At 38.6% G+C, this 12,755-nt stretch overlaps 1 protein-coding gene across 1 annotated transcript in view; it reads right to left on the reverse strand.

Moving 5' to 3' along the window:
* The window catches only part of Zswim5 (zinc finger SWIM-type containing 5), a 110,188-nt gene that overhangs the window by 32,755 nt on the left and 64,678 nt on the right, over nucleotides 1–12,755 (reverse strand). Inside the window, exon 2 of the mRNA XM_028785590.1 lies at nucleotides 1,039–1,395. Within this exon, the coding sequence (XP_028641423.1) occupies nucleotides 1,039–1,395 (357 nt within the window). The remainder of the gene's footprint in view (nucleotides 1–1,038; nucleotides 1,396–12,755) is intronic.

Below are 12,755 nucleotides of genomic sequence, written 5' to 3' on the forward strand. Positions count from 1 at the left end.
TTAAATATTTATTATAATATAAATTATAGAAACTCTACAGTGGAGAGCTTTTGGAGCTGCTTGGCAGGAATCTGACACTGGCTAAGGACAAGAAAATGGGCTTCAGGCAGGAATCTTTGGGCCATGATCAGGAAGTAATTTCAGGCAAGAAGCTTAATCTTAGGCTAGAACAAAGAAGTAGGGTTCAGGTATGAATATGACTTTGGGCTAGAACAAAGAAGTAGGTTGGGCTAGGACAGGGAAGTAGGCTCAGATATTTTGGTCATCCAGATAAGCCCTTTGAAACAGTGATTAGGGGACTTTGTTTATTGCCTTGCTTGTTCTTTGACTACTTGTGTTTATTGTCTTGCTTGTTCCTTGACTATTATCTATTGTACTGATAGTTCCTCAACCTAGGACTGACCTTATTATTTGCATGTAATTAAAATGGGATAAAAGCAGATTGGGAAAAAATAAACCCACCTCAGCCTCAGAACTGGCTGGGGTCATGCTACAGTGTTGTCTAATTGTTGCTTTCCTTTTAATCCTCACTCCTACACTGGAGAACCTGTTGACTGACTGAGCTGGCTTGGTCACCCTACAATCTATAGCAAAGATTATTACATAGTGATTAATACTGTGTAACTACCAACAAAGGTCAAGAAGTAGAATGCTACCAACACCCCAGGCTAAAACATCTATGAAATAGAAATGAACTGTTTTCAGAAACTAAAACATGCCTTTAATCCCAGCATTCAAGAGGCAGAAGCAAGAGGATCTCTATGAGTTTGAGGCCAGCCTGGTCTACAGAGCAAGTTCCAAGACAGCCAAGGCTACACAGAGAAACCCTGTCTCACTCCCACTCCCCATAAAAAGAAAAGAAACTAAGAGTTAATTACAGTTGTTTGGACAAAATAAGTTGAATAAGGTTAAATTATTACAAGAGTAGAATAGTTCCAACCTCTTAAAATACAACACAGTGGAAGGGAAAAAAATATTGCTTTTAATAGTAGTTATGAAAAGCTAATTTTTTAAAGTCAAGGAATGTTAAACAATTACCATTCACTTGGTTGATTTCTGAGTTGGAGGACAGAATCTCATCTGCCAGCTTTTGTGCAGTAGGAAGAACTTCAGTGTGGTGTGCTGTGATTAAATACTGAATAAACTTCTGTAGCTGGTCCCTGTTCATCTGGAAAAGGGTTTCTGAGATAGGAAGACGAAGTTTGACTTGGTCTGGTTTCCGGATCCTGTAGAGAGAGAGTGCTACCACGTGAGCACAGTAGAAAATGTCCTTATTCCCACATCCGCAGCTCACAGAAGTGATTTTGCATCGATCAAAACTGATTGCAACTTTGTAAGTCACTGCTGGTTCAGAAGCAGTGGCTGGTTCCGTTACTGTGCCACTCAGATGGAAGCCTAAAGAAACAAAGAAAAACATCCTGTTTAGAGAGTCTTTAGGGCTAACCAGTTAATCAAGTCACAATTCATCCCGCATCTTCTTCTATACAGGTAGTGAGATCTGCTGGATGACGACAAGCTCTGTCAGTGAAACAAGTACTGTCCTGAGGGAATACACAGTCTAGAAACACTATCCTTTATCTTGGAGTGAATCTCTTGGACTTTAGATATCTTGGATTATAAAAACTTTTTATATACTTTTGTACATATTTTCCTGGAAAGATAGTTCATAGTTTTCATTGCAGTCTCAAATGTTTAATAAAGAACTCTTTATCTTTTTTTTTTTTTTTTTTTGGTTTTTCAAGACATGGTTTCTCTGTGTAGCCCTGGCTGTCCTGGAATTCACTTTGTAGACCAGGCTGGCTTCGAACTCAGAAATCCGCCTGCCTCTGCCTCCCAAGTGCTGGGATTAAAGGCGTGCGCCACCACCGCCCAGCAAAGATCTATTTACTTTATGTGAATACACTGTAGTACTTTCATCAGGCACACCAGAAGAAAGTATGGGATCCCATTACAGATGGTTGTGAGCTATGGGGTGGTTGCTGAGAATTGAACTCAGGACCTCTGGAAGAGCAGTCTGTTCTTAACCACTGAGCCATCTCTCCAGCCAATAAAGAACTCTTAAATGTTAGAAATAATTCTTGTAGTAGATTTTGGACTTAAAATGGTGATAAGGACAAGTCCACAACAACACTAGTACAATATAGAATCCTGTGAGTACTGCAGATGAGAGGGAAAAAGAATTCCATGGGGGAGAGCAGAAAGAAGAGTAAGTATGCTGGGCGGTGGTGGCACACGCCTTTAATCCCAGCACTTGGGAGGCAGAGGCAGGCAGATTTCTGAGTTCGAGGCCAGCCTGGTCTACAGAGTAAGTTCCAGGACAGCCAGGGCTACACAGAGAAACCCTGTCTCAAAAAACCAAAAAAAAAAAAAAAAAAACCAAAAAAAAAGAAGAGTAAGTATGTTTAAGGACACTTCATCCTTAAACACACAATTCCAAAATGGTGGCCATATGGAACAATCAAAAAAGCAAGAAACCCAAGATACAGAAAACTCCATACAAGGAGTTATATAGTACTACATCTCCATTCACAAGGTCTCCAACACCAAGAAATGTGGAATACACAAAGAATGCTTTATTTATTTTTTTGAAACAAGGTGTTGTGTAGTCTAGGATGTCTCTAACTAACTCCGGAGTCAAGGATGACCTTGGAATCCTGATCCTCCTGCTGAGTCACTGTGGGAGTACAGTATGTGCCACTACTACCAGGCTCAAACTACCACCAAGCACTATCAGCTGAGCTATCTCTTCAGTTGGAATACGGTGTTCTCTTAACAAAAGAAGTAACAGAAACAACACCGAACATTGCCCAAAACTTATGGGGAAGACCAAACTGCTTTACAAAGTTTCCTAGGTATCTCTGTGATGATTCTTCCCTTACATTTTCCTCAATGGCACACACCTGGAAAAACCAAATCAAAACAACCCTAAGATATCACAAAACCGTTCTATCTACTGAGCACTCTAATGCCCAAGGACTTTTACAACTTTTAAGGGTTAATTTAGGGCTAAACTTAAAGGGTTAAGCTTTGACAATAGCATCTCATACCAGTTGCAAAGCTTGAAGGATGATGGGTAGACTGAGGACAGGCAGTTAACAAGAACGTGTACTATTTACTCAACTAATGGTTCTAGCAGGCTATAAAGGCCAACATCCCTATTTCTATTCTATAACAGGTCTGTCTTTTTGGTGCAAAGTAATCAGGAATGGTGGACTCGCAGAGACTTGTTTCTTTAAGGGAATACATATATAAACTGTTGCTCTTGTTTTATCTCATTCACATGTACAAGTTTAAAACAATTTTTGAAGAGAAGCAAAGGCAAGTGGATCTCTGTGAGTTCAAGGCCAGCCTGGTTTACATAGAAAGTCCCAGGAAAGCCAGGCTATAGAGAGAAGACCCTGTCTCAAACAAAACAAAACAAAAACCTCCAGCCAATTTTAAAAAAATCTCAAATACTTTAATAATGAGTGGACCCTGAATAAAGCACCAAATACTTTCAAGGAGTTCTTGTTTAGTTTATAAGTAGTATATTTTCCCTCAAATCACAAAGCAAGCTTTGACATGAAAAAGAAATGCTTTATTTCAAATTTCTATTCCAACCTGTGATTTAGACTCCTCTACCAACCCTACCTTTTATTTATTTATTTATTTATTTATTTATTTATTTATTTATTTATTTTTGGTTTTTTCAGGACAGGGTTTCTCTGTGTAGTCCTGGCTGTCCTGGAACTCACTCTGTAGACCAGGCTGGCCTCGAACTCAGAAATCCACCTGCCTCTGCCTCCCAAGTGCTGGGATTAAAGGCGTACGGCACCACTGCCTGGCTACACCTTGTTTAAAAATACAAAAATAAAACCATATCATAGTCCCTTCTCAATTATATATCATGATGTCTCTGATATCTCAACTTCTAGGAAAATCACTGGCCTTTTATAGATATATGCATGCTATGAGTTCCTTCCAGAATACCATCTTTCTTTACCTTTAACATGCACCAAGTATCACTTGGGCAAGAATCAACAAATGAGTCAAACCCACAGTGGTGGTACATGACCGTGACTGCAGCACTCGGGGGTCAGAATAGAAAAACCATGAGTTTGGGGCTAGCTTGGACTATATAGACATTGAAAGACTTTGTCTCAAAAACTAAAAAACTAAAAACCATCAAAATCTCCTCATAAGGCAGGGACAGTGTTGAAAAAGTACTTGCTAGAATTTGCTGTGCTCAAATATGTACTAAACACTTTGTTGTAAACCCATGCATAATCCAGATGTAGTGGCACACACACACATCTATAATCCCAGCACTTGGGAGGCAGAGGCAGGTGGATCTTTGGGTTTGAGGCCAGCCTGGTCTACAAAGTTAGTTCTAGGACAGTTAGGACTACACAGAGAAACCGTGTTTCAAAAATCCAAAAAACCAAAAACCAAAACTATGCATAACTGGTGACTTACAACAGGTGTTGTTCTCCTGCTTATTATACTGACTGGCAGTACAAATAGCAATAGAAAGGGTCTGAGAATTTCCCTCAACATTGTTCTCATCATTAAACAATCTGCAGAGTCCAGAAACAGACTGAACTCAATCTTGAAGTAAATAGAAAATACTAAGGATGATTTTCCATTTGGACATATAAATACCTAATAGAATAGGATAGGCTAAAATACTAGATAATGTTGTATATATGTGATGAAACTTTTCCAAATAAGGAAATCCTATAGTCTACATTGCTTAGCTCGAATATCACTTCACACTTAACCACCTGGTACTTCAAGTCGTTGAATCATTAGATGAAAAAGCTTTAGCATTTATGCCTGTGGAGTTTATATTCTATTTTACAAGAAAGATTTTGTCCAGAGTCAAATAATAAAGACCTAAGAAACAATCACTTCATTGATTGCCCAGAACAGTTATGTAATTTTCATGATTATAACCACAAGAACAAAATCTGAAATGACCATAATTTCTGAAATATCTTAGGCTTTAAAAATTAGAACAGATTTATACTTTTTATTCTTTAAAATCAGTGTACTTTCCAAATACAGTCAATTGCTTAGTAACCCCCTCTATCCTGCCAGTACTGCGGATTGAACCCAAAGCTTTATGCACTCTAACCCTGAGCTACAAACCCTAACTGGTTCTTTTATTTATCAAGAAATAATTTTTAACTTTTTAAACATGAACACATGTAGCCGGGCGGTGGTGGTGCACGCCTTTAATCCCAGTACTTGGGAGGCAGAGGCAGGCGGATTTCTGAGTTCGAGGCCAGCCTGGTCTACCAAGTGAGTTCCAGGACAGCCAGGGCTACACAGAGAAACCCTGTCTTGAAAAACCAAAAATAAATAAAATAAATAAAATAAAATAAAATAAATCCCAGCACTTGGGAGGAGTGCGCCACCACCGCCCGGCTAATTTTTTATTTCTTATAGGAGCGTGTATGTGTGCATGTGTGTTTGTGTGTGTGTGTGTGATTGGGAAAGATGCAATAGTTCTGTGTGGTCAGAGGAAAATTCTTTGGAGTCAGTTCTCCTTCAGCCTTCCTATGGGCTTTATATGGACTTAGGTACTCAGCTTTCATGGCATATGCCTATACCTACTAAACAACCTTACCAGCCTACTCCCCCTTTTATTGAAAAAATCATGTCATTTCCACATTATCTTGTATTTCTGGTACCTAAAACAAAAACTAGCATAAGATAAATATACAAATGTTTGCTGAACACAAGTTTTGAATCTTTAACTGTCTCATCACTGATCACAGGACAGTGCAATGTGCTGGGATCTCTTTCAAGCTCTCAGACTTGTTCCCACTACACAACACACAAACACATCAGGCTGACTGCGTGGTTCTTTACCATGGTAAGTTTCTCCATTGTCTTTGCCTTTGCCTTTATATATGACATTCCCTATACCAACATGACCTTTTCTGCCCCTTCTTATTCCGAGTTCTCAACTTGCATGATATTTACTCAAGTCTTCCCTTATGTCTTTGGACGCTTAGCAAAGTACTTCTTCAGAGTTCTCATTTTTCATCACTTTTATCTTTATTTGAACAAATGACTATCAGTGTAATTAATAGTTTCATGTTTGTCTTTTCCCTTGAGATTGTGAACTCTTTGTAAACAAGGGTTTGTTTTCATTTTTTTATTTTCAGCTGGCCTATTGTAAGGGCTTAATAAGTATCTGTTTACAGACGAATGAGTAAGTGAACACTAAATTGAACCTTTATATATTTGTATATATAATTCACAGAGGATTAAATGTGTTTATAAAATTCTCGATTTTTATGATTAAAATATATCAGCAAATTAAACAATTTTACTGGGATGAAGAACAAAGTAACAGGAAATTATATACAAAGTTAACTGACACAGTCTCCTCCTGCGTCAGTGCAGCTGTTTGCTGGAGCTGCAGTGGCTGAAGAGATGACATCTACCAGCCCTTTTGGATGCTCTACCAAGAACACATCTTAAATATCAAGATGCAATTCTTCAGAGGCAGTGATAGTCCTACCCTGAATGTGGCCTGGTTGCAAGTGCCTAGGTTATCAATGTAGGATGTGAATGGAGAATTTTAAGCAATTACAAAACAACAAAAGACTCATCTCCAGCTGGAGGTTCTCAGACTCTTAAGTGATGGACATTCATCTGTCATGACTGGAAAGAGTACAGACGCTGCAAGTTCTGATGAATTTGGCAATTCTCAGAATGAGAGAACAATTAGTAAGCTCGAAACAAAAATGATAATCGCGCTCAAGGAAATCACCACAGGACAGACAGAGGCAACCTTTCTCGAAATACAGTGGATGGGAGCACTTTATTCAAGTAAATATGAGAAGAGCTAAGGTGACTGTTTAACCTAGGAAATTAAAGAAATATCTTCTGTAACACTTTTATATGAAAGAAACTGGTCAGTGGTTTAAATTAAGAAAGCTAGAGTGAATCTTACTAAAACCGAGGACTAGCTTCCCTTCCAGATTCTGTTCCAGCCTTTGTCTTGCTATGTAAGTACAGATGCTCACTATACACAAAGCCTGCAAGGCTGTAGAACTGAACTTGGTTCTGAAAGAAGCCCATTTCTTTGGTCTCAGCAGATGTTTATATGACTTTGGAGCCAGCAGCCAAAAGAAAGCCCCCCCCCCTAAAGAATTTGATGCCCCATTGGACAAACTGCCAACTCTTATGTATATAAAAGCTTTGCCTATTATACATATCTTATACACAGTGCTGGTTGAACATTTAGCAAAGAAAAAAGGAGATGGGGGCTAGAGAAATGGCTCAGTGGTTAAGAGCACTGACTGCTCTTCCAGAGGTCAATTCCCAGCAACCACATGGTGGCTCACAACAATCTATAATGAGATATGATGCCCTCTTCTGGTGTATATGTACTCACATACATAAAATAAATAATTTTGTTTGTTTGTTTGTTTTTTTGGTTTTTCGAGACAGGGTTTCTCTGTATAGTCCTGGCTGTCCTGGAACTCACTCTGTAGACCAGGCTAGCCTCGAACTCAGAAATCCACCTGCCTCTGCCTCCCAAGTGCTGGGATTAAAGGCGTGCACCACCACCGCCCGGCTCCAATAAATAAATCTTAAAAAAAAGAAACAAAGAAAAAAAAAAAGAAAAAAGGAGATGGAGTACATTCCAAGGCTAAGAATTATTACTTAGTATTTTATGTGTGTGCACGTATATACATGTGTGTATGTTTGAAATACATTTAGTGGTTTGAAATTCCTATTGAATTTGCTTTTTTCTGTGGTGATTTAGAGACTATAATTTATGAGATATCTGAGATTATATAATTCTTATATAAAACATTTTTAAAACAAAAAAGAATTTATATAGAATAATATCAATATAATAAGAGTCTTTCCTATAATTTATATTCAAATTTTAAATGGACTGCTGTTAGCTTCTGCTGGTTTTTATAACATTTACTTAATATTTTTGAGACAGAATCTTTCTTCAGACTGGCTTTGAATTCAGAACAATCCTCCTGTCTCAGTCTTTTGAATGTTGAGATTTCAGGCATGTATCACCACATCTGACTGTTTTTAAAAATACAGAACATGAGGGCTGGCAGGATGGCTCAGCCAGTAAAAGCCTTTGCTGCACAAGCTTCACAATCTACATTCAGTCCTCAGATCCCACACTGGAAGGAGAGAACCAACTAACTCCTGAGGCAGTCTTCTGACTTTCACATGGTGCGCTTCCATACTCTCTCTCTCACTCAGTGATTTATTTATATTATTATTGTTGTTGTTTGAGACAGAGTCTCACTATATAGCTCTAGCTGTCTTAGAACTCACTATATAGACCAAGTTAGCTTCAAATTCACAGAGAACCATCTACCTCTGCCTCCCACCTTCTGGGATTAAAGGTGTGTACCACTACCGCCTTGCTCAATAATTTTAAAATAAAAAATAAGAACACATGCTGAGGAGTGGTAGTACACAGCTTTAATCAATTTAAGCAAAGGCAGGTCTCTGTGAGTTTGAGACCAGTCTGGTCTACATAGCAAGTTCCAGAACAGCCGGGGCTACACAGAAACCCTATCTCAAAATAAAAAATAAAATAAAAACACAAGCTATTTTATTAGCCAACATTTAGTGCTTACTACATGCTATATAGTCTAAGCGTGTCCCATATGTTAACTAGTTAGGTCCTCAGAACAATGAAATGTCTGCTCTCTTTCCTTTCAGTAATAAAACTGAAGCTCAGGAATAAAGGAACGCATTCAACATCGCACTGGAGCTTGAGCACAGGCAGTCTGGCTCTCAACCTGCACTGTTACCCACAGTGTAGTGAGTATGACACTATTGGATCTAAAGCATGTGTTCAAAACTTTATAAAAGTAATTAGCAAGCATAATCCTACAAAGACGGAGTTCTCCATTAATGACAGACAAGTCAGTAAACTCTGGCATCTGCCTGGTTTCCTGGGCAACTATTTGATGCCACACTCTCACTGGAGGAATAAAGATGGGCTCGTGAACTACAAGACAGTTTCACCACCCCACGTGAATCATCTGTGTGGAGTTCTAAAGGAATACTTCTCAGTACAGCCCTCTGACACCATTCAAAGGCCTTTGTGTTTCTAAGTGTAAGAAAAGCTCCAGCAAAGCCTGGGCAATTAAAACCACTTTGCTCACTGCTCTTTTGATTCCCCAAGGCCTCTAGGCAGGTGCTAATACAGGAAAACGAGTGTCATTTCAGCCAACAGCAAGAAAAAGGAGTGCTGTGATTTACTAGTAGGATTAATTTTCCTTTAAAAATTTTTATGTTGTATTTAATTGTTTACTAACTTATATTTAGTGTGTGTGTGTGTGTGTGTGTGTGTGTCTGTGTGTGCACAATTGCCACAGCATGTGTGTAGAGATCTACTATATGGGTCCCAGGAATAGGAACTCAGGTCATCAGACTTAGCAGGCACCATCTTGCTGGCCCAAGAACACATTTTCTTTTTCTTTTCTTCTACACCACATCCAATCCCCAAGACAGGGTTTCTCTGTGTAGTCCTGGCTGTCCTGGAACTCACTCTGTAGAACAGCTTAGCCTCGAACTACAGAGATCTGCCTGCTTCTGCCTCTTCAGTGCTAGGATTAAAGGCCTGTGCCACCACACCTGGTTTAAGAATATATTTTCCATATAGTCAGTTTAAATACTACATATGTATATCTACACACACACACACATACATATACAAACACACACACATATGGCCCTATAAACTAAGTAATTCCTTTGTATTAGAATTAATTAGAATTTCTCATCTAATTCTTGCTTCCTGGAAAGTCACAGTTGTATACAGCAGGACATAAAGCAAGTTACTTTCTTTTTAAATTTGTGACCTAAAAAAAAAAAAAAAGTAGTCCTGAGAACTCTTAAAATTCCAAGAATAACATTTAAAATAACTAATTTTCTTCTTAGAAAACTTAACTCTCAACCTTAGTAGCTAATGCTCAAACATGTGACTGGGACAGTTCCAAAGACTAACAGTAAAATACACACAAATCAGAGGTCAGGGTCTGAATCACAACTCCAATAGCCCTCAATTCCTTTTTGCCTCAGTTTCTTAATTATGCAAATGAACATAATGCTTAATCAGATTCATGTGAAAGTGCTTTGTAAAGAACACATTTACTCGAAATACCACTCAATAACAATTCCAACTAGCCAGGGCCAGGGCCTATATAAATTCCCAAGAAGCAGATGGTGCCCACACACAAGATCAGGGTGTGGAAGATAAAGTGAGGAGCAGTATTGTTATTCAGGAATACAAATGATGCTGCCCCATTACTCTGAAAGCTACTTGGTTTGTTTGTATTAGAGAGGTCACCCTAAGCTTCTCAGAGCAGCTGAGTAAGCTGAAGGGCCCTTCTTGCTGCCATCTGCTCCCTTCCCAGACTCCTCTGGCAAATCAAGGGGTTTCCTTATATTAACCTCTAAAGAACAGCTATGGCCCTTTCTCTGCATCAGCCTCAGAAGGCAGCAGTCTCTGCTCTCTGTATTAGCAACCAGAGCTGAAGACCAAAGCCTCCCAAATGCAGGCACTCACCTCTAGATAAAGTCTTACGTCACCCAGTTCTCTAGTTTTATGTTGTTTTGACTTGCAATTCTAAAAGTGTACAGCTTTAAAGTTTCAGAATTTTAAAAAAATTATTATTTTAGAAATATTTCATGTTAAAAAGAAAACAAATTTATCTGGAAAATTCATTTAAATATCTAACATACAGAAAACACAATTACTTTAAAGCAGTAATTTCACCAGGCATGATAGTATACACCTGTAATCACTTGGGACATGCAGACAGGTGAGTTCAGAGTTACTGTCACCATAAGCTACACAGTACATTTGAAGCTAGTCTGGGCTTTATGAAAGGTTCTCTCAAAACAAATTGACAATGCAGAGACCTCACTTTATGGTGCAAGCTGAAGTTATGGATAGCCAATCAATTTGGAACTATAGATGAAAAATCTATAGTTTAGTTCACAGATATGAAAAAAACTATTACGCATCTCAAACAGCTCTCTGTAAAAACAGTGTGCACAGGGTCCACTAGGCCCTCTGCATTTATATTATAGCTTCCAGCTTAATGTTTTTACAGGATTCCTGAGTCTGTGAATGAGTGGGTTTTTTATTTTTGTGCCATCTCTTGGACTCTTTTCCTTCTGTCTGTTTGTCTTGTCGAACTCCAATATGTTTTATATTATTATATTTTGTTATATTTTATTATTATTTCTTAAAAGCTTGTTCTTTTCTAATAAGAGACAGAAAGGGATTGGTTCCAGATGAGGTGGGCGGAACTAGGCGTAAAGGGAGGAGAAACTATAATCAGGAAAGATTATGTGAGAAAAGGAATCTATTGTCCTTTTTTCCCCTGTGTTTTCAAAGGGTGTTTCCTGGCTGGTCTGGAACTTGCTTTGTAGATCAGGCTGCTAGGCTGGCCTTGAACTCACAGAGATCCTCCTGCCTCTGCCTCCCCAGTGGCACATACCACTATGCCTTGCTAGGAATCTATTTTCAATAAAAGGGGAAAAAAAAAACAGTGTTCACATATACAAAGTATACACATGTTGCTAAAACAGGTGTTATAGTTCAATGCTTACCACATGGGTTCTGTGTGTGTGTACATGTGTGAGATATGGACACACATACACATACCCTCCCACACACACACCAGCCTGGCCTCAAACTCCCTATGTAACTGAGGAAGATCTTAAATGTGTTTATGGATATAAGACAGACAGATAGGAAGACAGACGCACAGACACACTCAACATGCTCATGCACGTGAGCGCTCCCCAGGCTAGCCTCAAACTCCCTAGGTAGTTGAGGAAATCCTTGAATTTCTGATCTTCCTACCTCTATCTCCCAAGTGCTGGGGTTACATGTGTGTACCACCATTCCCTGTTTATTCAGTGTTGGAGATAAAATCCAGGGCTTTGTGTATGCTATGTAAAGACTTTACCAACTGAACTATGTACATGACTAGGTCTCTACCTAGGTTCATAATTCAAACAAAGAGAAAGGCAACATATAATTGTAATCTTATTTCATAAACTATGCTCCTCCAATTCAGGAGCCTACATCAATAAGGCAGAGGGCATTAAAAACAACAAACCACTTTTCAAAAGGAAAACATTATACATAGCTAGTTTTGACTGACCACAATATTGAATAATCAAATTTCCATTTTTGAGTCTTCAACACAGTATTCATATTTATTTCATTTTTTATTAATATGTACTTATTGGATGTGTATGAATATTTCGGCTCATGTATATATGTGTACCATGTGTGTGCCTGGTGCCATGGAATTAAAAAGAGGTGTTGGAACCCCTGAAATTAGAGTTAGAGATGGTTATGATGTGGGTGATGGGACCTGAACCCAAATCCTCTGCAAGAACAGACATATCTTTAGCCAGTAGGCCAGTTCTACAGCCCTCAGATTTATTTTTAAAACACTACATTTATTTAGAAGCTAAGTGCTTGGTGTATACCTATAATCAGCATTTGAGGGTATGACAAGGATCCTGAGTCAGGGCCAGTTTGGGCCTTATTGTGAGATTCTGTCTCAAACAAAACAAAACATACAGAAACCATTTTCCAGGGGGAAAAGGATTTCCTTCAGGGTAGATATGATCAAGATATGTTTATACATTTATGAAATTGTTGAAGAATAAATACAAATTTTTTTGTTTTTTGTTTTTAAGACAGGGTTTCTCACTGTGGCCTTGGCTGTCCTGGAAAA

The sequence above is a fragment of the Grammomys surdaster genome, unplaced genomic scaffold (assembly GCF_004785775.1).
Source record: "Grammomys surdaster isolate TR1022 unplaced genomic scaffold, NIH_TR_1.0 100, whole genome shotgun sequence".
Classification (NCBI taxonomy): domain Eukaryota; kingdom Metazoa; phylum Chordata; class Mammalia; order Rodentia; family Muridae; genus Grammomys; species Grammomys surdaster.